Source organism: Myxocyprinus asiaticus, chromosome 8 (genome assembly GCF_019703515.2).
Source record: "Myxocyprinus asiaticus isolate MX2 ecotype Aquarium Trade chromosome 8, UBuf_Myxa_2, whole genome shotgun sequence".
Lineage (NCBI taxonomy): Eukaryota > Metazoa > Chordata > Actinopteri > Cypriniformes > Catostomidae > Myxocyprinus > Myxocyprinus asiaticus.
The window spans coordinates 2534354-2559850 of NC_059351.1; the positions used below are offsets into that span (position 1 = coordinate 2534354).

The 25497-nt window shown below is 36.8% G+C and overlaps 2 protein-coding genes across 3 annotated transcripts in view; one reads left to right on the plus strand and one right to left on the minus strand.

The window, feature by feature from the left end:
* Positions 1–25497, plus strand: part of lrba (LPS responsive beige-like anchor protein) — a 329573-nt gene that overhangs the window by 177603 nt on the left and 126473 nt on the right. For both annotated transcript variants that reach the window (XM_051704960.1, XM_051704961.1), the window contains exons 37-39: positions 6505–6629; positions 15049–15189; positions 17169–17305. In XM_051704960.1, coding sequence (XP_051560920.1) covers positions 6505–6629; positions 15049–15189; positions 17169–17305 — 403 coding nt within the window. The remainder of the gene's footprint in view (positions 1–6504; positions 6630–15048; positions 15190–17168; positions 17306–25497) is intronic.
* LOC127445185 (protein mab-21-like 2) lies at positions 18679–21142 on the minus strand. Its single transcript, XM_051705058.1, has one exon. The coding sequence runs from the start codon at positions 20255–20257 to the stop codon at positions 19178–19180; it is 1080 nt and encodes a 359-aa protein (XP_051561018.1). The 5' UTR covers positions 20258–21142; the 3' UTR covers positions 18679–19177.

Genomic DNA, 25497 nt, shown 5'->3' on the forward strand with positions numbered 1-25497 from the left:
TTGATTAATGTCATTGTGTAAATATACTGTTGTTCATTGCTATTTCATAATGCATTAACCAATTAACTTGTGTCTGTTAAATGTTTTGTGTGTGTGTGTGTGTATATATGTGTGTATATATATATATATATATACCGATCAGCCACAACATTAAAACCACCTGCCTAATATTGTGTAGGTCCCCCTTGTGCCGCCAAAACAGTGCCAACCCGCATCTCAGGATAGCATTCAGAGATTATATTCTGCTCACCACAATTGTACAGAGTGGTTATCTGAGTTACTGTAGACTTTGTCAGTTCAAAGCAGTCTGGACATTCTCTGTTGACCTCTCTCATCAACAAGGTGTTTCCATCCACAGAACTGCCGCTCACTGGATATTTTGGCACCATTCATAGTAAATTCTAGAGACTGTTGTGTGTGAAAATCCCAGGAGATCAGCAGTTACAGAAATACTCAAACCAGCCCATCTAGCGCCAACAATCATGCCACGCTCCACGCTTTTTCCCCCCATTCTGATGGTTGATGTGAACATTAACTGAAGCTCCTGACCCGTATCTGCATGATTTTATGCACTGCACTGCTGCCACACGATTGGCTGATTAGATAATCGCATGGATGATTGTTGATGCCAGATAGGCTGGTTTGAGTATTTCTGTAACTGCTGATCTCCTGGGATTTTCACACACAACAGTCTCTAGAATTTACTCAGAATGGTGCCAAAAACAAAAAACATACAGTGAGCGGCAGTTCTGTGGATGGAAACGCCTTGTTGATGAGAGAGGTCAACAGAGAATGGCCAGACTGCTTCGAACTGACAAAGTCTACGGTAACTCAGATAACCGCTCTGTACAATTGTGGAGAGAAGAATATAATCTCTGAATACTATTCTGACATGCGGTTTGTTCCACTTCACAAACACTGGGATACGGCCTGCTATAACACCATGAGAAGACCTGCTAATGGTTTGTGTTCTCAGGTGTGTGTTGAAAAATACAAATGTCCTCAAGCCTCCAGGCATGTTGTACTTGAATGGGCATATGTGGGTACAGTTGTTCCTTTGTGTAATTTAGACTTTGTATTTGGCGTGGAACCCTCTCAGGGTTTTATAAAGCTGCTGGAGTGTGAGACTTTTGATGCCTTTCTGAAGTGTGGCGGCACAAGCCAACCATTCTGTTTCAGCTACTACCAAAAAAACACCTCATTAATCCCCCCCCACACACACACACACTAAAATTATTAACACATGGCCCAATTAAATGCTTTGTTTATTATGACACCTCCCACGAGTCAAGTAGACTTGAAGTGTGGCTTGTTTTATGCAAACCTACAATTTAGGAGTGCAATTGAAGCTTTAAAGAGATTATAAAACATGACCCTCTTCTCTGTTGATTCTCTCTGTCCCACTGTTTACTGCTCACTCTCCGATCTATTTCCCTTATTCATTAACTGAATGGGCCGCCGTCTGCATTAAACTGCATTACAATTAGCCCCCCGTTCATCTTCTCTGTTGGTAAACTGGTTCAGATTTACAGCCAGCGACCCAGCACTTGTACTGGTACTGGGTGAGAAGAAAGACCTCAATTACATCTAACAGGCGCTTATAAAAGTCCCTGCTCGTGTTAAATTCTCGCCCAATGTGGTTTACATTAAGCACATTTGGAAAAGGGGCTCAAATGTTGCTTTCAGCATATGCAATAAGACAATTTAGACACCCCGCTGCCATTTACGGATCTGTTTCCATCATGGCTCTTTTACGAGTGTACAAATTACTAATTGTGCCAGTGCAGCATGGATGTGTGTGCCATTCTGGAGGCCTATTGTATTGTGTAATTATTGTTGTCTTGAGAAGGCACTACCGAAATGATGGAACGATGGATGGATGGGGAGGATGGATGAATAATTCATTAATGCTGTGAAAACACTTGCTGCGTGGAATGTGCATGCTGATTCTGCTGCTGGGATTGATGGCGTTTGGATTTTACACACACACACAATTCCTTTGCCTTCATTAGGGCTCTATTGTCACAGTGTCTGGACGGCGATGGAGTCTGTGAACGCATTTCCAGCTGCTCGACTAATTGCAGTGTCCAGCGTGGTGTTGTATTGCAGACAGATTGATCCTCTTTTTATCTCTGCTCTCTCAGAGACTGACAGGAGAGGAGCCCCTTGAATCGGCTCTGTGCCTTTGGTAATCATTTTAATTAATGAACGCTGCAAGCCGGATGATGGAGTGGCTATTTACATGGAGGAAACTATCACATGCACACACCTCTCTGCTACTTAGATAGAGGGAAATCTGTTCTCAGACAAACGGGATGATATGGAGTGGACTCAACTCCCTCTCTCTCTTTCTCTCTCTTATCTACCACTTCCTGTTGTAAAGGGATATGTGTCTGCTCAGATGTTTAGGTCTGAATTTTGCTGCAGGATTGATATTTTAATCACTTGGCATTCAGAATTGAGAAAGCAGGTCTCCCAGGAGCCCCTCCCCGCTTGCGGTCAGCGGTCCTCTGTTAGGGGTCTCCTCCGCCCCCTTGCATCAGCCCTGACCGCTCCAGGTGGTCGGCTAGGAGCCCCTCTTCCCCTCGCAGTCGGCGGCCGTTCCTCCGCTCTCAGGCGGCCTGGCTCCTCCGTCCCCCTGCGGATGGCTGCGGCTGCTCCGATTTCATGGACGGTAGTGGCGTGGACTCTACTATGGCGGATCCCTTCTCCTTCCCGGGTTTCGGCACCAGTGTAAAGGGGTTAAGGAGGAGGCAAGAACTGGCTTGACAATATAAATAAAGTTTAATGATAAACTTAAACAATTCTCTCTCTCTCTCGAACTGCCGTCTCCGGTCGCCTTTATCCCTCGCTCGCTTCATCAGGCTGATTGGGGTCCGGGCGTGCGTCATTCCGGCCCATCCGCGCCCTCCTCCATGCTACACTTGGATATACTGTATTTGTGTAATGAGTACTGCTCCCCCATATGATGCAATCCATCTTCAGACATGAATTTTCAGGCTCTGGTTATTGTACTGCTGTTGTATTTGTAGTACACTCTCCCTTCTTGTCTCATTCATTAGTGATGAGGTGCACCCAGGAGATTGGAGCCATGCACTATTTTTAATGCATTTTCAGTATGTGTTGAGCATGTCTTCATTTGTCTGCATGTGTGTGCATATGCACAGACCACGGTAGGCCCCCATCCTATAAGCACATTTCATTTTTTCTTTCTTTTGGTTGTCAGTGTGTAAACCTTTCCTTTGAACCATTTAACAGAAAGGCATCGCTGTCTGCCTGAGCTGTAAAAGGTCTCAGAGGAGCGAAAACTCACATCTCCCTTTAAATTGCGTCTCCTTTTTCCTGCCTTAAATATATCAGTTATTAATGTCTCTTATTAGACCGGCCAGTGAGCTCTTGAAGCTTGTTTTTATTTTCACGTCTTAAGCGCTTTCTTAAGTTTTAAGAGGGATCTCTAGGTGCACAGGAGAGAGATTTGTACTGAGCCTTTGGCAGTGGAGTGATTAAATTACACTTCTGAGAAAAACCTGCAATGCTGCTCAAATACCCCCATCCTTCTTGGCCCCATATGCCTGAGAAGCAAAGTGGGATTTTAAGTGGGATTTTAACATTTGTATTTTGCATGCCATAACAGTGCTATAACTATTTTCACAAGTATTTCTGTCTGTTTTTATTTCTCCTAGTATCATTAATTTTGAGAAGACTTGAGTACCACTCTTTGATTTATCTATTTTCTCAACGCCTTCTTTCAGTACTTTCCTTCTCCCTCTATTTTTTTCTCCTCTGTGGTATTTTAGGTCATAATAGCATGTTTGCTGGCGATTGTTAAAGTATGCAGGCGTAAAAAAGAAGGTGAGCACAGGGGAGGGTTCTTAAGTGGCCGTTATCTTGATTTATTTGGCCTGGGTGTGGAGGCCCTGTTGCACGATAAAACTTCTTCTCACTTCCATAGAGCAGAATGGACTTGGAGAGTTATATTTTATCGCGCCTACAGTAAGTCAGCTGTCGGACGGCTACAGAGCCACTGTTAAAGCCATTCACTGTCGTCCCCCCAACGGAGCCCCTCTCGCTCACTTGATCGCCGAGGATCCACCAGCCCACGTTCAGGGATCTGTCCTGTGTGGAACGTGATCATTTATTTTTGTCAATATTCATGGATTCATTGCAGCACCATTTTATCACGTCCTTCCTTGAAAACCGCACTTTTGTTTGCGTGTGCGTAATTAATTGCTAATGCCGATCTGCATTACGGCAGAAAAATGAGTGTAATAATGATTTGACAAATTACACTCTTCCCACCCCTAGCCTGGAATTAGTTCCTTTTTTTCTCCTTTTTCAAATTAAGTAAGCTTTTGTGGATTAAACTCATTTATGGGGCGAGAAATGTATTTTCCTTGTGGTGTACTGTGCCTCAGGGGGCTAAACATAATGAATATTTAAAGAGATTATTTTAATTAAAGCTCTTTGAATCTAAATGGAGTAATATGTTATTACTGTTCGCGTGACAGTACCTTCATTAAAAGTTAACAATTTTACATGCACTGAGAGAAACCACAAAAACAGGCAAAGGATGTTGAGTTAAATGCACTCGCTCTCCTCTGCTCAGATCAGCAGTCCTGCTATAAGGTGTCCTGCTGGGCCCAAAAATTTGCCTGGAACCACAACACTGTCTTACTGTGTGCATGTGTGTGTGTGTGTGTGTGTGTGTGTGTGTGTGTGTGAGCGCGTGCTGGATTGCTGTATCAGCAGCCTGATCCACATTGTGATGTATTTAGCTCTCATCTCAATTCTTGAAGTGCTGGAGAAATTTGGGCCTCTTCTTCGTCGCAGGCCAAGGTTATGGAGTTACTCCCAAGGACAAACATTTCTAGATTGGATTGTGTATGTGACTTTTTTATTTTTTTTATTTTGCCTTTCATAATTAGGACTTGTATGTGTATGTGCATAACTAAATTTTAGCTCATGTAGTGCCGCTGCTGTCTGTTTCTATTAAGATAATGTACAATGACTGTGCTCCAGCCTTGTTGCATAGTGGTACACACCCCTAAAAATGAAAAAGGCAAGTATTAAAATGAAAAGATCAATATATATATATATATATTTTATATAATTTCCCCCCCTTTATCTCCCCAATTTGGAATGCCCAATTCCCAATGCGCTCTAAGTCCTCGTGGTGGCGTGGTGACTTGCCTCAATCCGGGTGGCGGAGGACAAATCTCAGTTGCCTCCGCGTCTGAGACCGTCAATCCGCGCATCTTATCACGTGGCATGTTGAGCGCGTTACCGCAGAGACGTAGTGCGTGTGGAGGCTTCACGCTATTCTCCGCGGCATCCACGCTTAACTCACCACGCGCCCCACCGAGAGCAAGAACCACATTATAGTGACCACGAGGAGGTTACCCCATGTGACTCTACCCTCTCTAGCAACCGGGCCAATTTGGTTGCTTAGGAGACCTGGCTGGAGTCACTCAGCACACCCTGGATTCGAACTCATGACTCCAGGTGTGATAGTCAGCGTCTTTACTCGCTGAGCTACCCAGGCCCCCCATTTTAAATATTTTTTTGTACATTTTACCCAAGTTGTGATCTTTCAGTCTAAAATAAATGCAATGAGATAAAAAAGACTGTGTATTGCAAAGCAATGTCAATAAAACACGTCTTTCTATTGAGTTGCATGCATGCAGAACAGCTGAACCAGTTTATTCCGATTCATGAGCAAATGACTCTTTTGAACCGGTATTTGAAAAGACTCATAAACTCACATGTTACAGGTTTTAATCAGTCTGACGAAATCGTCACTAAATTACTCAATGAATCAGTCAGGGCGGCTACTGAATCAACATTTGACTCACTGAGCTGAAGGTATCACTATCAAAAGTGAAGTAAGAGCTTTTTGATTTGATCAAAAATTAATTTACATTTATAGTGTTTTTATTCAAATATAACATATTTAGTTTGAACTTAAATGTATATTCAGTTTTTAAACTATATATATATATATATATATACATATATGGCTCCCCCACTGAATGTGAAAACTGTAGGAATATTAATATGTGTATATATAAACTGTGAATGAAGCAAAATTTGCCCCTTTGAACAATTTGAAAAAATGAAAAAGCACTGTCCATACTTTGATATTTGGCAACAAACATTATCACAGTTTATTTTAATTTTGTTGTTTTGCATACATAATTATTATTATCTGATCGCATTTCAGCCTATCCTCAGTTTCTGCACTTTGCACTGCAGAGGGCTGCAGCAAAACAAGGCCGGTATTATGCAGCTCTGCCGGTGCCACTTCACACTGGATCGGCTAATTTCTAACACATGTGCCTCTCTCTCTCTCTCTCGCTCTCTCTCTCTCGCTCTCTCTCTCGCTCTCTCTCGCTCTCTCTCTCTCTCTCTCTCTCTCTTGCTCTCTCTCGCTCTCTTGCTCTTGCGCTCTCTTGCTCTCTCTCTCTCTTTCTTACTCGCTCTCCCTCTCTCTCTTCCTCTCGGCAGCAGACTGCGGGAGTTCTGGCGCCTGGACTACTGGGAGGATGACCTGAGGAGACGTCGGCGCTTCATCAGGAACCCGTTTGGGTCCACACACTCTGAGGCCACGCTCAAGGCTGCTGCAGAGCATGGTGGGTAATACATAGTCACACACTCTCTCTCTTTTACACTTCCGCTCTTTCACACACAAACACGGCCCGGTCTGTAGACCTGTGACGCTTTAAGCCCTGTGAGAACATGTACATGGCTGTTAAGATTAAAGCTACAGTCACCAGAAAACTTTTATAGTATAAGACTTAGTTAAAAAACAAAACATTATCATTAAGTTAGCTATTGTCTTATATCTTACCCTTACGCTCCCTCACTGTACTCCAGGCCTTTGTTTCTCAGATAATGTGATTGCACTAATTCCTCTCATTAGCTCAGGTATTTAAATAGTGCTAAGTGTTCTTAAATTGTCACTCTGTGTCCCTTTCTTCTCATGCATGTCAGCCACTGGTATAACCGGTAAGTAGAGCTGTGAAATTAGTCAAGAGTACTAGCGGTGAAGGCTTTGTGTGTTGTTTAGATGTGTGGACTTGTTGGAGTTAATTTGATTTAGTGATGTTTACTATATTTGATACACATATGCATAAAATATCAGGGTTTCTCAAAAGTTTTTTGAACGAAGGACCCCTTTCATAACCCCAAATTGTTCGTGGTCCCCCACCCCACCACCACCATCACAACAAACATGATATTATTGATTATTAAACTTCATTGAGGTATTAATGATTTATTTGGTCTTAAGCTGTCTTTGCAGTTGCTTCTGTGTCCTTTGGCTAAAGAAAGTGCATCTGATTTTAATACTTTATCTCTTTTTTGGTTTGTGGTGTTGTGTTTAAATAGAGCACTGCTCTGTTTCTTCATCCTGTGCAACAATGCATATAACATATGAGAGTTAAAATATTTTGCAGGCTTCTGCCTCATCTTTTGTGTGAGCCACCCTGAGAGGTAGCAGTGCCATTCAGTACTTAGATTTGAGCAGCTTAACCTATTGCACCCCTCAGAAACGGGGCCATTTCTGAGAGAAAATGTCTCCAATATGTCACCGGTTAGTCCCCCCTTAGACTGACATAGGTCCTCAAGACAAACGACCAATGTGACAGAAGTCAATAAGAATGTGATCTTAAAGCAATAAGTGCTCTGAATCGCAGCATCCTCAGAGACCGATGGGCCGCCCTAATGGTCATAATATGCAGCTGGACGGAGGGCCCTAAGGGGATCCGGTGATTTCTCTTTCTTTACTCTTCCACTTTTTCTTCTCCCTATTCCTCCCTCTTTCTTTTGGTAACTTTGGACTTGGTTAAGTTCTAGTGTTCCTTAAGGAACACTTAGGATCCCCTTTGAAATGGAACCTAAAGCTTTGAGGCCTTAAAACCCTTCATTATATTTGAATGTTTCCCCAGTGACTGTCCAGTGCAGGAAATAATCAATCCATCCGTATTTATGTGCAAATATTAATTGTACATAAAAACCTGTACAAGATAAACACAAAAACAGCCATTGTCACTAAAGTGTGTATTTTCAGTAATAAACTATTATAAGTTCAAAAGTATAAATTAGAAGTTCAAAGTATCAGTTCAATAAATCATCTTGGCCTGTCATGATTATTAAATAATCGTCTGATCGATTGTGCACTTCAGATTACTCTTAATTTGCAAAATAAGGGGATTTTAAGGGAATAGATAAATGCCATGAACACCATGCAATCTGTGTGTCATTCAGCTGAACGCCGAGCGTCACTGAGCCGCAACGCGGACGTTAACCAGATCAGTTCCTGTCCGGAAGAGCACGTGAACTGCTTCTCAAGCGCTCAGATGCACGCGCCGTCAGCAGAGACTCCAGCAAAAATATAAACGAATGAATATACCGCTCCGGCTTCACTTTAAACGATCATGTAATGACAAATATAACTGGCCATATGGGGTTTATATGCTCAGTGTTAATGACACGTGGTGATACAGATGAGGAGACGCACCCAGTTACTCTATTTCTGTGGAGCGATAAAATGATGAAACGAAATCTCAAAGGTTTTGCTTAAGAGCTCATGGATTTAATCAAAGAGCATTAAAATAACATGTGAAAGTGAAGAAATTAGGACAGAAATTCCTTACAATTGCATAATATAATATAATATAAATATAATACAAATAAATAGTTAATATAATATTTATTATTTAAAAAATTAAATATAATTTTTTTTTAATAATAATTGTTTTATGAAGAAATTAGGACAGAAATAACGTACGATTGCATAATATAATATAATATAAATATAATACAAATAAATAGTTAATATAATATTTATTATTTAAAAAATTAAATATAATGTTTTTTTAATAATAATTGTTTTATTAAGAAATTAGGACAGAAATAATTTACGATTGCATAATATAATATAATAAAAATTAATATTTTATATAATATGTTTTTATGTAATATAATTCCAAAAACAACAATGTAAATGTAAAATTGACCAAAGCTAAAGTTGAGCAAAAAGAGAGACATATTTTAAGTATTTAGAAATATTTTGATTCATTCATCATAAGTTTTTAAAGCCTTAAAAGGAAATCATATATCCCTATTTTATTATTAGATTTATATATTTGAAGGAAAATATGTCAAAAAGGTATCTTAAGGTGTTTGAAGCACACATACACCTTAAGAAATATCAAAATGTATATAACAATTAATCGTGAAAGCCCTTAAAACAGACTATTAATTGTCATAATCACAATTATTTGTTTGACAATTAATCGTCAGCCAAATTTCATAATCGTGACAGCCCTAAATTCTGCATTTGGCAGAAATGTATTTATTATTAATTACTAAATTAATATGAATTAAGTTTCTTAAATGAACTCATTGAGGATGGGAGAGGAAAAAGTGAACAAACATCACTGAACAGAAAGATACTTGCAAAGTTAATTGATGCTTATAACTAGATGTTTGCATTCCCCCCTCCTCCACAGAAAGCTTGTCTTTTCTGCTGACCCTAAATTTGTTGCAAAAGTGGAATGAAAGGCGTAGCCAAGATTTCAAGTTTTCAAACAGAACACAGGGATCATATCTGTCTGTGACTATTATCATGACGTGGAAGAGAAAATCAGACTTTCATTTCCAGCATTAATATATAAATAGAGAGTGTTTTTGTTATTTAGCACACTTATTCAGTTCAAAGCATGACACAACATATGTCAAAATGTTAAACTATATAATTAAAGGGATAGTTCACGCAAAACTGAAAATTCTCTCATTATTTATTCACCCTCATGATATCTCAGGTGTGTATGACTTTCTTCAGCAGAACACGTTTGAAGAAAAATAGTAAGAATATCTCAGCTCAGTAGGTCCTTAAAATGCAAGTGAATGGAGATTTCTCTTTTGAAGCTCCAAAAATCACAGACAGTCAGCATAAACGTCATCCATACGACTCCAGTGGTAACTTAATATCTTCTAAAGCGACTCTATCACTTTTGGTGTGAAAAAATATCAATATTTAAGTACTTTTTAACTATAAACCAATGCTTCCATTAGGCTTCACGAGAGGGTGGAGATCACACGGTCTCTGGTGTGACATATTCGCGTTGCCATGGATACCGACGTAATCTCACGTTATCCACTCGGTTGAGACATCCAGGATAAGCACACAAACGCACCATTGTGAGTAAAGAAACAGATAAATACAGATCTAAACCAAAACCAACCAAGCTACTGTACAGCGTTCCTCCTTCTCACTTGTAAACAGCGCTGCTCACCGGATGTATGATTTAGAGTTTAAAAAAGTACTTACATATTTCTCTTTTTCGCACCAAAAGTGATCGTGTTCCTTTAGAAGACATTAATTTAACCGCTGGAGTTGTATCAATGACATTTCTGCTGACTGTCTGTGATTTTGGAGCTTCAAAAGAGAAATCTCCATTCACTTGCATTATAAGGACCTACTGAGCTGAGATATTTTTCTACTTTATCTTCAAATGTGTTCTGCTGAAGAAAGAAAGTCAAACACACCTGGGATATCATGAGGGTGAATAAATAATGAGAGAATTTTCATTTTTGGGTAAACTATTCCTTTAAGACACTGCAGCACATATCTTTTTTCCCCAAATACCGACTGTAATCCACAGTTTTAAAGAAGCAACATATTGAATATTTTTAGATTAATATAGAACGCTTTCTTTACAAATGGCTTTTTGTTTTCATCACTCAAAATAAAACATTACATAAAAAATCCCCTTTTTACACATGCACAATTGTGATCGTTCATCGCCAGCCATGAAACAGTGGTGCAATTTACACACCTAAGGCAGATGGATGGCTGGTAGTTTGGGAAGTTATGTATTTATGGCTGGAAAGCGCCATCTTTTCTATAGGATTGATTCAGCTGGGTGGGGGCTATGGTGTTTGGGAACTCAAAGGAGTGTAAATACCTGAAGACTAATGTCTCTGTTCCTGTGATCAATAAGCACCTCCTGACTTCACTCCTGGCTGCACTCTTGTTAAAAACAAATTCGTTAATTCTGACAATTTAATTGCTTTGCCTCACTCTGCCCTTTAGTCGCATATAAATGAGCATTTGAACCTGCACGGAAAAGGGAAACGGAGCTTAAAAGTGTAACGCAACTGCATGTATTTACATTAGCATTTGCTGAATGAGGGGAATAAATGAGCTATTTAAGTAAAGCTGATGTGTGAATGTAATCTTACAACATGAGTTTTTGAGTCATTTAGGAGCACTGGTCGTTCTTCCCTGCCGTTTTTCCTAACACAGCTTTTGTTTTGCGTTTTTGAGTCTGCTGTAGTACGGTTTGATTGGACGTCATTATAAAGCAGAAGCTTGCAGTGCAACAACACTGAAGTCATCTGTTACATTCTTTAAGTCCTTATTGATATTTAATAGCCAAATCTAAACTTTAAAATAAAGTGCTCAAAATTAACTATGGAATTTAAATAAAAAAAATTTTTGTTTTAAATATATTTTCATCTGCTAGAATTACAAATGTATGTTGTCTTGTTGTATACATTTGTGTTTTATATATATATATATATATATATATATATATATATATATATATATATATATATATATATATACATTTTTTTCTATTGTTGTCTTATATATTCATGTTAATATGTGATCATCATTCTCATTCAAGTTTTCCTGCCCCAAGAAGCACGAGTAATTGCATTCATTATTATTATTATTGTTATATTTTATTTTTGAAAGCTTGCAATTAATCTGAACTAATTTATAGTTCTTTGTTTGTTTTTTGGGTGGGTGGGGTACATATATGAAACAGTTAGAGCAAGCTTGCCTGTATAAATCTCTGAGCTTTGTGTAGAATTGACCCTTTAGCTCCGTTAACTTCAGACATGTTCATACATAAATGTTAGTAAATATTAGTGTGGCAGAATGCACAGAAGTAACCTTTATTTTTTTTTTCGGTTCGATCCTTATGTCCACTCTGTCTGGTGTGAACACACAGGCATGTGGTATGTATTAGGAAGCTGGTAGTAATTTCACTGCTGCTAACTACAAATACTCTGGGGAGAATTAATTACAGGAAGACCGTTCTAAATATCAGTGCACCAGAATACTTTCCATGACAAGAGATTTCTTTGCTCTGCTTTTCTAATGGTTTAGTTGGTCTATTTATAAAAAGTTGTCTCAGGGTTTTGCTTCAAATGCACATACATACCCCCTCAGGTGATGTATCTGGAGAGAGGGGGCAGAGGTCACATGGTTCTGTGTCCATGCCGTTCTGGAGTGGACTCTGTGTATAGTTCCAGTGGGCCTCTACAGATTGAACTCTCCAAAGCAGTCTGATGAGAGTTTGCTCCGTCACCTCTCTGTTTACATAAATGAAGGATTGCCTTTGTGTCTACTGTAGACCCAATTCTGCCCCTCACCACTTGGGAATGCAGTGCTCTGTAAATGTTTACAGATTAGCATTTTTCTTAAATAATCTATGCAGAACCTCAAATCACGTACGATGGATATCAGAAAGGGCCACTTCTCAGTTTTGTCAGAGATTAGCCTGGCAAATAGAGCAGAATATTTGTCTGGCCATGGGCTTTCTGTTTACTCGCAAATGTAAATTTGTTTTCATTTTATTAAGGAAACGAGTAGCTCTGTTATAGCCCCATCATCTGCATATAAACAAGAACATCCTTTGTGAACTTCACAAACTAATCTCGTTTTTTTTAAAAAACAAGTGTTTTATGGACACTTAATTTGGTCACTCATATGTGTATTTGTTGTTTTGAAATGTGCTATTTTAAATGATCAGGCAAAACAAACATGCCAAAGAAAGAAAAAGTACAAATAAAAGAAATGAGGATAAACGTTTTAATGCTTTTCTTTATCATTCTTAAGATATTTTGATCAAATATGCCATAAAGTTATTTTATATATTTAATATATGATATTCAAACTTTAAAAAAAAAAATTGAAATTAAGTGACAGTGTTGGAGACTGGCTATAAACTATTCGGCCTATAAAATAATTTTTGGCTAATGCGGATTTTGCACTTTAATGTGAATTAGACGCTCAAAAAGTTTTTTGGAACAACCAAAAACCATATGAATACACTGTAAAATAAAAATAAAAAAAATCCTGTTAAATTTACGGTAAAAAACTGGCAGCTGTGGTTGCCAGAAATTCATTGTAAAAAAATACGGTAACCACATTTCAGGCTTTACGGGATGTAATTTTAATGCCTGTATATTTTACGGTGCATTATCGTCGTTAAATGATAAACTTGATTGATTAACTTTCTGAAACTGTAAAAATCTGCTTTTTTTATTTTTATTTATTTATAATGTATTGTTAATCACCGTAGTAATAACAGAAGAGCACATGATGACATCAAAATTGGCTCTTCCAGAAACAATAATCAATAAACATGTCGAAATGTGTCACTCGCACAAACACTAAACACCATCAGGGTGACACGTGAAATTTAAATAATGCATTAAACATTATCTAAACTACATTAAATATAACACAGAACACTCCGAAGTACATACAGCAACTGATATTAAAAATAAGAAGAAACAGAACTATTACCATGAAATATAATTAAATGTAATGGGTCACGCAGGGAATTCTGGGAACGCTCGATTTTACTATATTTTACTACGATAATTTACTGTAAAAAGTACATGTCTAATAAATTCACTGTAAAAAAAATCCTGTTGTTTTTACAAAACAAATTTGGCTGCTGTGGTTGCCAGAATAATGGTGTAAAAAATACAGTAAAAATTTAAACAGCTTTACAGAACAACCTGTACATTTTACAGTTTAAAACTGTTGTAATTTACATGGCATGATGGCACTGTAAAAAAAAAAAATATTCTGTTAAATTTACAGTAAAAAAAAAAAAAAACATCATAAACTTGATATCAGCCTTCTTGAACTGTAAAAATCTGCTTTTTACTTTATAATGTATTGTTAATCACTGTAGTAACTACAGAAGAGCACATGATGACATGAAGTTCACCAATAGTGGCTCTTCCAGGAGTAATAACTAATAAACATGTAGAGACAGTGCTCAGTGTCACTCACACAAACACTAAACACCATCAGGGTAACACATGTGACATTTAAATAATGCATTAAACATTAACTAAACTACATTAAATATAAAACAGAACACCCCAGTGTAGATAACTGATATTAAAAATAAGAAGAAACAGAACTATTCCCATAAAATATAATGAAATGTAATGGGTCACGCAGGGAATTGTGGGAATGCCAGATTACTGCTTTTTACTGTAATTTTAACAATAATTGACTGTAAAAAGTAAATGTACTCTCTTGTTAAACATAATGACCTTTTTTTTTTTTTTTTTTTTTTTTTTTACCATTAATTATACAGGAAAATCATACTTTTTCACATCTAAAAAATGTAATTTTTACAACATTTTATTGTAAAAACTACTGTATTGTCTTTTAAAATATATATAAAAAAATGTACTGTATATTTTACAGTTAATATTCGTTAATCAATTAACGTTTTATTTCTGTAGCATTTTTACAGTCTTTTACCGTTAAAATTACAGACATTTTTTACAGTGTTGTTACCGTTAATTATACTGGAAAATCAGACTTTTTACATCTAAAAAAAAATATTTTTACAAAATGTTTTCAGTAAAACTACATATATTGACTTTTTAAATATATTACAATTTTGTACTGTAAATTTTAAGGTAACTACCTTTTTACCAGTTAAGTTATTTTTTTACTGTAGCATTTTTACAGTCTTTTACTGTTAAAATTACTGACATTTTATTTTATTTATTTTTTTACAGTGTAGCCTACATGTGAGTTGAGTGTTATCCCTTATGGGTTTTATACTATTAAAGTAACAACAAATTTAATTTTAGTTTTAAATAACTAAAATAAATAAATAAATAAAAGATCATTTATGTCTTGTACTGGCTCCGTACCTGAGTAAAACAGTTTTTGCGCAGTTGAAGGAGTATCTTGTGTCTTGTTTTCTGCAGCTCCAGAGGAAGACGTGCTGAAGGGCAAACAGTCCATCAGGAGTTCAGTGCTGGGGAACCAGAACTCGGAGAGTGAGCTGCTCCTGGAGGATGATGACACTCTCTCATCTCTGGAGGAAAAAGAGCTGGAGAACCTCACAGGTAGAGTCGCATCTTCTCTGCAAGCCACGCGACGCGACGCTCCCGTCATCACCCAAGCTTTGTACGCTGGCTGCATGCGTGCGATCTTTATACACGCTCATTATAATCAACAACGCTGGTTACATTGCAGCGCGCGTTGGTTACGCTAGCCTCCTCGTTTGTCGCGTCGCGCGATAGGAGATGGCCTGTCATCCTGGCATCCACACTGCAAGCGCCCCCCTTGTTAATGAGGGGGTCACACCATTATCACTGGCAGTCCTCTCTCATTAGCGGCCTGTGATCGGGTTAGATTTGAGAGAGGCCTCCAAGTCCCGCAGTCATCACAGGAATGTAAAGGAATTACCAAAACATCGACCCCTTGTTTACAATTAATATGAATACAAATGGGGTAAAATATTCATGAAAATGTTTTTCAACTTCGTTCATATTGATGTGTCTAGACGACGACTTTATTGTATAAACGGCAGACTTTTGCAATCACCGGTACTTGTGAACCGGCTCACTGCCAACCGAAAGACAACAACAAGTTTGTTTGTTGTTGTTGTTGTTGTTGTTGATTTCTGGAAGGTTTCAGTAGACGCATATTTTCATGAGGTCTCCGATTGTTTTCCATGTGGAGTAAATGTCTAAATGGATAGTAAAGTTTATATATATATATATGGGACGATAATTTATTCGTTATTATAGGCCTATAATGTTTTGAAGATGACGTTAAACTTTTCAATAAACACTGAAGCTCACTTGTACTTTTTAGCTTATGTGTTTCATAATTATTTATAATATACATACATTTTTTTAGTATTGCACAGTTTTTAAAGTGCTCTGTAAATAAATATGATTGATTGATTTGATTGATTGAAGCGGACTCCTATTCATCACGTGCCAATCGGAATTCTTGATCTCATATCAGGCAGTAGAATTAAACATATAGTCAGCCATATAGCCAAATATAAAAGTGCAAACTATATTGTAGACCCGTCCCGTTGCCGATCATCCACTTGGCAAGTGCAATTGAATGCGTCTCGGTTTAGCGGGAACAATTTTATTTCTCCCCCGGATTACATGCTGATGAACATATCTGATCATGCCACCCGTTTGTGAACTGAAGGGTGCTTGGGGAAATCAAACATGGGCTTCTGACTGCAACATAGGCCCTAGTACGGCCCGGAGCTCCAGTTTGGAGGCGCAAATCCGGTGCTTTTGTGCATGTAGAGAGAGGCAGAAACTCCCCAGAGAAGCCCTTCAGCATTGTCATGTTGGCATAAATTAAGATTGATGACAGATTAAACCCAAAGCCCGCAATCAATGCACACTGATTGACAGCGGATTTCAGCGCTCTTTGACCAGCTCGACTATCGCGTTTTTATGACGGATGAATCGCTTAAACGGGTAATCCTATTTATGGTTTAAATTGAATGAATTCGACGCTTTTGAGTATTTTATTATTTTTATTTTTTTTAAATGAAATACTTTTTTAATTAATTTGAATTAATAATGAATTTTTTTATGTATGTATTTATTTATTTATGCACTCTTTTTGCTAAACAGTAATATGCAGAAGATTGTAATATTATATAGGGAATACAGTATAGCATTATTTTTTTTACATCAGTAAGATTATATATATTTTTTGAATTGTATATGAAATAAAGTATAATTAATTCCAAGTCAGAATATTAAACAAGTGTTTAAAATGTGTTTTTTTAATGGCTTAATCATTTGACTTAAAACCAGTTTTCCTTATATAACTGTAGTTTTATTTTGGAGGCATTTTTTTAAGCTTATTAAAACTACAGAGGTTCTAGCAGGAAGTTGATATGGGCCCTTGTTGAGTTTATGTGTTACAAGTAAACACTCTGTACTCCTTTGAAACGGTTTGAATGCCAAGGGCAGTAGAGGGTGGGGGAGGCACACACACACACACACACACACACACACACACACACACACTAACCAATGTGCTGGTCTGTGATCACCAGGGCCTGTTAACCTGAGCACCAGCGCACAGCTGGTTGCACCCGCTGTCGTGATAAATGGCACACTGTCCATCACGGCCCTGGAGTTATATTTTGAGGTGGATGAGGAAGACCCGAGCTTTAAGAACATTGATCCCAAGGTAAGAGACAGAGTCCTACACAAGTCCAAAATGACTCCCAGTGTCACATGAGCCGTGCATACTAAAAATGGAGTGACATGCATTAGTATGATCAAGATCCTAATGTGTATTCACAATTCGACAGAATTGTTAATATGTACTTTTCATATTAGCATTCTGTCCCCTCTGTGTTTCACAGAGTTTGTGAAAATTGACTATTTGTTGCTATCTAATTGTGTAAATGTAAAAGATAACTTTGATAAGGTCATGTCATAACACAGAAGTTGTTCTCCGGCTCATAGAAAAGTGTAAAAAGTGTTCTCTTTCCCCGTAGCATGTTGCATATGTAACGATTGTTCATAACATATGTGGGTCAAGGCTAATAAAGTGTTCCCATTGGCTTATAGCCGAGCTGTGCAGCTGAATATCGTGACTATTGACTCAAATGCTTAAAGACAATTACTTAATTCAGTTTGCATTCTGCTGAACGCTTTATTTACTGATTATTTTGTTTAGCCTGTGGAAGGACAAATGAGAAATATTGAATTTTAATAATTCCTTTTCTCCTTTTGCACTTGATCTAACCTTTTTTCAATAAAGTTATTTTATTAAAAGCTAGATTAATAATTTGCAATTAAATATATTTTCTCTTTTACTTTAGTTAAATATTTGTAAACTGTATATAATTTTCATGGAGAAATAAAGTAGCTATGTTATATTTTGTTGATTATGTATTTGTTTATTGCAAAAAAAAATTGTCTAAACATTTCTTTCAGTGTATAGTAGTTTTTATGATTTTAACTGCGTTTTAAAAATAATGATAATTATTATTATTTTTATATTTGTATATGTTATTTTTATTTTATCTGGGATTTCCAGAGTGAATAATCTAATGAGTCAACCATTATAATAACAGTTCTGTAAGATTTAATCTCTTATTAGAACATTTTATATTTACTTGACCCTGAATTATTCTTGAAATCAGTGCAGTTAACTACCATCAGTATGTGAAATAGATCGTTTGTTTACATTTAATTTGTAATATTTATGTTTATTTTATTTAGAAGTGCGAATGTTTTTTTTTTTTTTTTACTTTTTCGCGCACAGTGCAGATAATTATTGCTATTTTTTTAATCATCTTTATTTTGTTGCTATTCTCTCTGAAATAAATCTCTTTTTATTTTTTCCCCCCCTCAAATCAAAACACCACGCTTATTTATTTCTTGAAAACATTTTTTTTTTTTGGGTTTGGTTTCCAAAAATGAACAAGTCCACAAATACACACCGTCTAAGTATTTAAATCTAGCTTTGTTTTTGTCTAAATAGCAAGACAATACACAATTCTCAAACTATCTCAAAACTATTCTCTTATGTGTTCATGTGTCTTGCTCTTGCATTAGGCCACGAGGTTTGTTTGTGAATTCAGTAATGACAAATGCCAAGTTTAAATATCATCGTGTCATGATTTTATTACTTTTCAATTTTCGGTCACATCATGGAAAAAATTGAACTTGGTATGCTACATTTTGTAATTCTCAATTAAAGATCTTGTGCATATATTTAAATAAAATTTTCACTTTGTGAAAAGAGTTCAAACAAATAACAAAATCATTTCAATTAGCTTAAAATGTACCTTAACTTCTCTCTCTCTCTCTCTCTCTCTCTCTCTCTCTTGCAATGTCCCGTTAGAACCTTGGCAAAAGCAAATGCTTCGTGTTTTTTATTTTATTTAAAAAATAAAAATAAAATAATAATAATTCAAACAAAAAATTCTCGGATTCATTTCTGAGCACCAAGATCACAGTCTCGCCACTTTCAGTGATGTGATCTCAAACGTCCCGTTCATATTAAACGACAAACTGTCCTTTGTTTTTCTTTTCGTTTATTTGCATCTTACAGTTTATCCAAACTTTTAGCATTGGTAAGGATTTCTCTGGCCAGTCTCCAGGTTTGTTTGGCCGCTGTCTCCAGCGCTGAGTGTGGTTTACCCTGAAACAGGTCTAGATTGGGTAAGAAGTAATGTGGGCACCGGCGGCACTGGAGACAGGAGATGAGCTGCAGCAGAATGCCGTTCAGACGGTCGCCGAGGCACGACTCATCCCAGTCGGTCTCCCGCGGGTGTTTCTCGCTCTCGTACAGCAGCAGGGTCTTCATGTGGTAGTTATTGAGCGGCTGCCCCGGCAGCTCAAGGTGTCGGTCACGGAGAGTCTTAAGAATTGAGAGGCATTTTTTCCTACAGCCCGACATCAGAAGCCTATTCTCGGCCTCAGCAAATTGCAAGACCCAGGCGTCGCTCTCCGCCGAGCTCTGTTTCCCCGTTAACGAGTAGCACTCTTTAGAGAGGAGGTTAAAACCCTCTGCTTTCACCTCCGCCACCCGGTTGGGCCCGGGCCATGGGATGTGGGGCATGGGCCACTGGGCGGCACTTCTAGGCCAGATGCCCGTGCACTTGAAGGCCGGGGTGATTTGCACCACATACCTCTCCCGAATGCGCAGTTTCACTTCGCTCGTGTCCGCCACCATTTTAACCACGTCCCGATAGCTGCATTTATCCACGGCCTGGGCCACCAGGGTCTGGAAGCGGGAGCGGATCTTTCGGGCGGAGAGATAACCGGAGGCGGTGATGAACTCCACCCACAGAGACATGCTCCTCTTGCGGCCGTCGCTGAGCTTGAGCACGGCGCAGCCCGGCAGAGAGCCGTCATCCACGAAGTTAAAGACTCCCATCTGGTTCAGGTAAAGCACGACCTCAAACTCATTGGGTGCGATGACCTCCATGCCCTCATAGCGCGCGTCTATCTCGCTCAGAGAGCTGATGAAACGGGGCTCTTGGACCTCTACCTCCTTCAACACATCCGACACCACCTTGCACACCTCTCGAATGGTCTTGGCGATGGCCGCTTTGCGCGCCTGGCATCTCTCGTTGTAATATTTATTGAGCTGGTAAACCAGCTTTGCTTGCGTTGCAATCATGTTTGGGCACAGATCCGGACTGTAGACCGGAGTTTCGCAGTACGCCGATGGATCCAATGCGCACCGGTGAAGCCAGAGGCAAAACTCCCAGCAAAAAGAAGAAAAACCGAAGTTTGCGCCCGCAGCGGATAGACGTCAAGTTTGGGTCAGGAAACGGATAGAGAGATGCAACGCAATGCGACTCTACTTTTCCAGATCAACTTGGAAGGGTTTTAAAGGTGCTTGTTCGCCAAGCCTGTATCAGCTGTGGGATAAATCTCCGAGCGTCATGTCATCATCTCTCTCACTTGTGTTTGCGCATGAAAACTGTGCGCCAGTGTGCAGTTGCCCAGACTCAGTCGTGAGTGCTGGAATTGTTTAGTTTATGAATGGTCCTCTTGCTGGAGTGAAAGGGGGTCGGGCTTCCGTGCCTGGCCAATCAACGGGGGAGCTGTCAGTGCAAATAGCCAATCACATCCTCGGTGCGCAGGAGAGTCCCTCTCCTCTCCATCCTGCTCTGAATCAGCGGCGCCTCCAGGTTAGGATAGACAAACGGCATTAAGAACACACATTTCACCTAAAGCCGTCATTTTCTCCAAATTGCATTGTGAAAATGACCTAATCTCGGTTGCTTGTTTGTTAGATGGGGTTTTGTTTAAATGTAAACCAGTTGTGGTCTTGAAAGACTGAACTGACTGCTGATTGATTTATGTTGAGAGCCATTGTAATATTATGACAGTGCACTGTTGAATTCGTCTGCCGACATTTCACCCTGAGAGCTGAGTGCGTTAAATTGATCAAAATATGCATGCGTGTGTGTGTGTTTGGTCTTAGAGGTGCCTTTTGCAATATTGTAATAATTGATTAACTCGGTCCAGTTCTTTAGTCTGCGCGTGCGGGAGCAATTAAATAATTCTTGCTGAGTCTTTGCGTGTATGCGTCTTAGCTGGTAAATGTTTGAACTTAAAAATAAATAAATTATATATATATATATATATATATATATATATATATATATATATATATATATATATATATATATATTAGTTTTATTAATTATTATTATTTCTCTCCATTTGCTTAGCATATCATTAATATGCGATTGTCGGTAAAATCAGGAGTCCTTTGAACATTTCCAGGACTGATATCTCTCTCGGGTTATTCAGTGTTATTGTAATTAGATCACAGTGTCTTTAGTCACTTGAGCTATAATGAATTGGGGTTAGAAACGCTCTATTGCAGATGTTTGAGCAACCTGCTCATGTGTTATTTAGACAAGATATTCCTGATTTAACTTATGCACAATAATGCATAAAGACAATACAACGTTTGTTAAAGATAAAAGAAAAAAGGGGAATGCAAAAAAAAAAAAAAAAGAAAAAAGAAAAAAAAACCCTCACGTAATATAAATAAGCTGAACTAATGTTTATGATTGATTTGTATTTAATGCTTGGTTCGAACAGTTATTTATTTCGTTGTTTGGTTGTGGTCTTAGCAATTTTGTTTTGAATTAAGGGCTTTGCGTTGATCGTAGTTCTTGATGTTTTTAATTACCTGCATATAAATGCAACTGTTTTCCATTCGACCGTTTTGTTCTTCGATGTCCTTAAAATATTATATATATATATATATATATATATATATATATATATATATATATATATATATATATATATGTCGGGGTATTATATATAAAATTATATATCTATATATATATATATATATATATATATATATATGTCGGGGTATTATATATAAAATTATATATCTATATATATATATATATATATATATATATATATATATATATATATATATATACCCCGACATATATATATATATATATATATATATATATATATATATATATATATATATATAATACCCCGACATAAATATATATATATAATACCCCGACATATATATATATATATATATATATATATATATATATATATATATATATATATATATATATATATTTAATATTTGAACATTTTTCTTAATCTGAGCAGCAACTCATCTGCAGTGGAGCGTGTTTAAGATGAATAATTTAGAGAGGAGAGATTGTTTGGCTTGGTAATTGAAGTCTCTTATCAAGGCAGATTTCATGTTCTGTAAGTTAAACTCTTAACGACAGACGTAAGGGATCTGTATATACAGGGTGCATACCGATATAGGATGCGTTGCACAGACTACTCTCCGAAAGACCATTCCCCGTGACTATGAGTGTGTGGTGTTGAGCCGATTTGAGAGCCCTCTGGGTATTTTATTTTTTATCGCTTGAGTAACGCTGTTTATCACGCAGAGCATGGATGTTCTTTCTTTTCACGTCATGGCGTTTTATTTAATTGCACAAACATTATTTTTGCCTTAAACCATGTAAAACGGCATCACTAAATCAAACACCGGGGAGATGATGGTTAATATTATTAGTGATATGATTAGAAAGCACTTTAATTTACAAAACCAGGTGTTAACGTTGGGCAAAAATGAAGATTATTTGCTAAAAAAAAAAAAAAAAAAAAAAAAAAAAACAGTCCACAGTCATGCTGTTGTTCACCTTGCCATACATTGCAGTGTTGTAAAAATGTGGCGAATCAACTTGGGTTTTAGAAACTGGTAGAATGATCTTACAGATGGTGGGATTTGTAAACTCTTGACTGAAACTTGAAAAGAAAACTTATAACTTTTTAACTTTTCTTCAGAACTGAAGATTAATTTGATTGTATTTGAATTAAAATATAAAATTAATTGAAGATATATCAAGGTAAAAAAAAAAATATATATATATATATATATATATATATATATATAAAGCAAAAAAAAATATATATAAAGCAAAAAAAATATATATATATATATATAAAGCAAAAAAAAGAATATATATATATATATATATATATAAAGCAAAAAAATAAATATATATATATATATATATATATATATAAAGCAAAAAAAAAAAAAAAAGAGTAACAAAAGTGAAATTTGTACTTGCAGTTCAGACATGTAAAAGTGTAATTCTTTTAAATCTAACTAAAATCTCAATACTTGCGTACAAACATAAATGCATTTTTCCTGGTGATCTTCTATCAGTGCAGAGCAAAGCTTTTTTTGTTTGTCAAGTTCAGAAGTCTGAACACGGTCTGGACAGTATTTGTTGAGTCACAGTATTGACTAGAATAGCGCTCCTGGACTACTCACCAAACTTCTTATTACAGGAAAAAACATAATACACTATACTATTCACTTAGATTAAACATTTTATTTTGAAGTTTTGTTCCTTTTACACAAAGTCAGGAAAAAAAAACGATGATGTTTTAAATTATACAAGATAACTTAAAACTTTTTAAGAGTATTTTTTATTTTTTATTTTGTCTAGAAATGTTTAATTGTAAACATGCAGAAGCAAAAAGAAAAATGTGTTCACTTAATCATTCAAAGGGCCCCAAATGGGAGTGTGCGATGTGAACCAGAAAATATGTTGATTATTTTCAAATACCAGAACCACTGACAAACTCCGCATATGTTCTACATAATGTCCCTCCCAAAAACGACTTTATTTTAATTCATGCAACCACATCTGTAGATTTTACACTGGTTTCTATTTACAAGCATTTAAAATATCTTCAACATGGCCAATGCAATTTTTGAAACATGTGAAACTTAAAAGTTAACAAAGTTTAGAGGTACATTTAAGCATCAAAACTGCACATTACAGTTCTCATTCTGTATACAGATCTCAGACTCTGTTAAAGGTCAATCCACTCAATTTACGCTCTGAAGGATCTTGACAAGAAACAAATCTATTTGAATATGGTCCATATTCAGAGAGAATGGTCAGATGACATTGCATCCTCTCACAAATATCAGTTGTATATTATCATGCTTAGAAAATGTTTAGAAAGTTCATCCTGCTTGTTTTATCCAAAGTTGTTATTATTATTATAATAATTGTTTTTTATTGAGAAATCTATTTCAGTTACCCTTACTAAGCAGCAAGCTATATTTTAATTTTTAATCACTATTTATGAATTAATTGAATTAAACATTTTTTAAATAGCTAAGCATATATTGACCTCAATAACATTAAATAATTTGAAGTGTTTAGATCAGGGTTGTCAACGGGGCGTTCAAAGGATTCCAAGGTGGCGCTGAGAGAAAATTAGTAGAGAGGGGGGCATTAGGTTACAAATGGGGGGGCGATTATCAGTCATAATAAATCTATCCTCAAGTTCCTTTTTGCATTAAAAAGTTTATCTTGAGTATATCAGTTGGTTCTCAATTATACGGGTTGGTATGCATTTGTACCGCGGTTCATCTGATTCTGAGCTGAAGTCTCGTGACGCTTCTGAAGTATCTGGTTTAGCAGCGTCAGATACACCTGTATGACTCTGTAGATGGATACGGCTCAATGGACAGAGCAGCGCGAGCGCAAAGAAGGTGCGTTTGTACTCACAGACCGGTCTCGATCTCATAAACTCAGCTTTGTGAGAATCAGCGAGAAGCAAGGAGCGAGAAGTGGAAACTATTTGAATTCGGCACATAATTGTACATCAGCACCCTTGAATTTACTATAGTAACACTAACTGTACTTTAGGCAGAAATAGATAATATTAATGATAATATAATAATATTATCATAACACTACTTCAGCTCTATTAAATTTGACATAGGCTACATTAGGGGAGTGAGGGAATATAATACATTTTTGTTACAACATATAAATATTTATATTGTGTATTTATTGTTTTTAAATGTGTTTAGAGTTGGTATACTGTTTATAATTACAAAAATGCATTACATTTGTTTTATAGAAATCATGTTACATCTAACCACGGCAGTGAAGAAGATCCATGCCCCATATGGTCTGTTAAAACTATATAAATAAATAAATAAATACATTTACATTTCCATAAGGGCAAATGCAAAATGCAGTATTTTTTTTTAAGATGAAATGGAAATGTGTAAATCCTATAAAAAATAAAAAAAATAAATAGGCTAAAATATTTTTGTTTGAGTGTAAGAAAAAAATAACTGGTTTACTTTTTACCATTCATCCAAAAAAGGTTGAGAACCGCTGATTTAGACGGTATGTTATTTACAAGTTATTTTTTATGAGGGTAAAATTACTGTATAAATGAAAGGCAGGCTTAGAATCATTGAAAGCTTAGCATGTTGTAGAATATCCATGGTTCTTTTGACATTCGAGTGTCAAGAAATGTTCAAATAAACCTTAATGTTCCAATAGTAGGATTCAA

Coding starts and splice junctions, on each gene's coding strand:
- LOC127445185 (XM_051705058.1), bottom strand. CDS start 20,257: ATGATTGCAACGCAAGCAAAGCTGGTTTACCAGCTCAATAAATATTAC.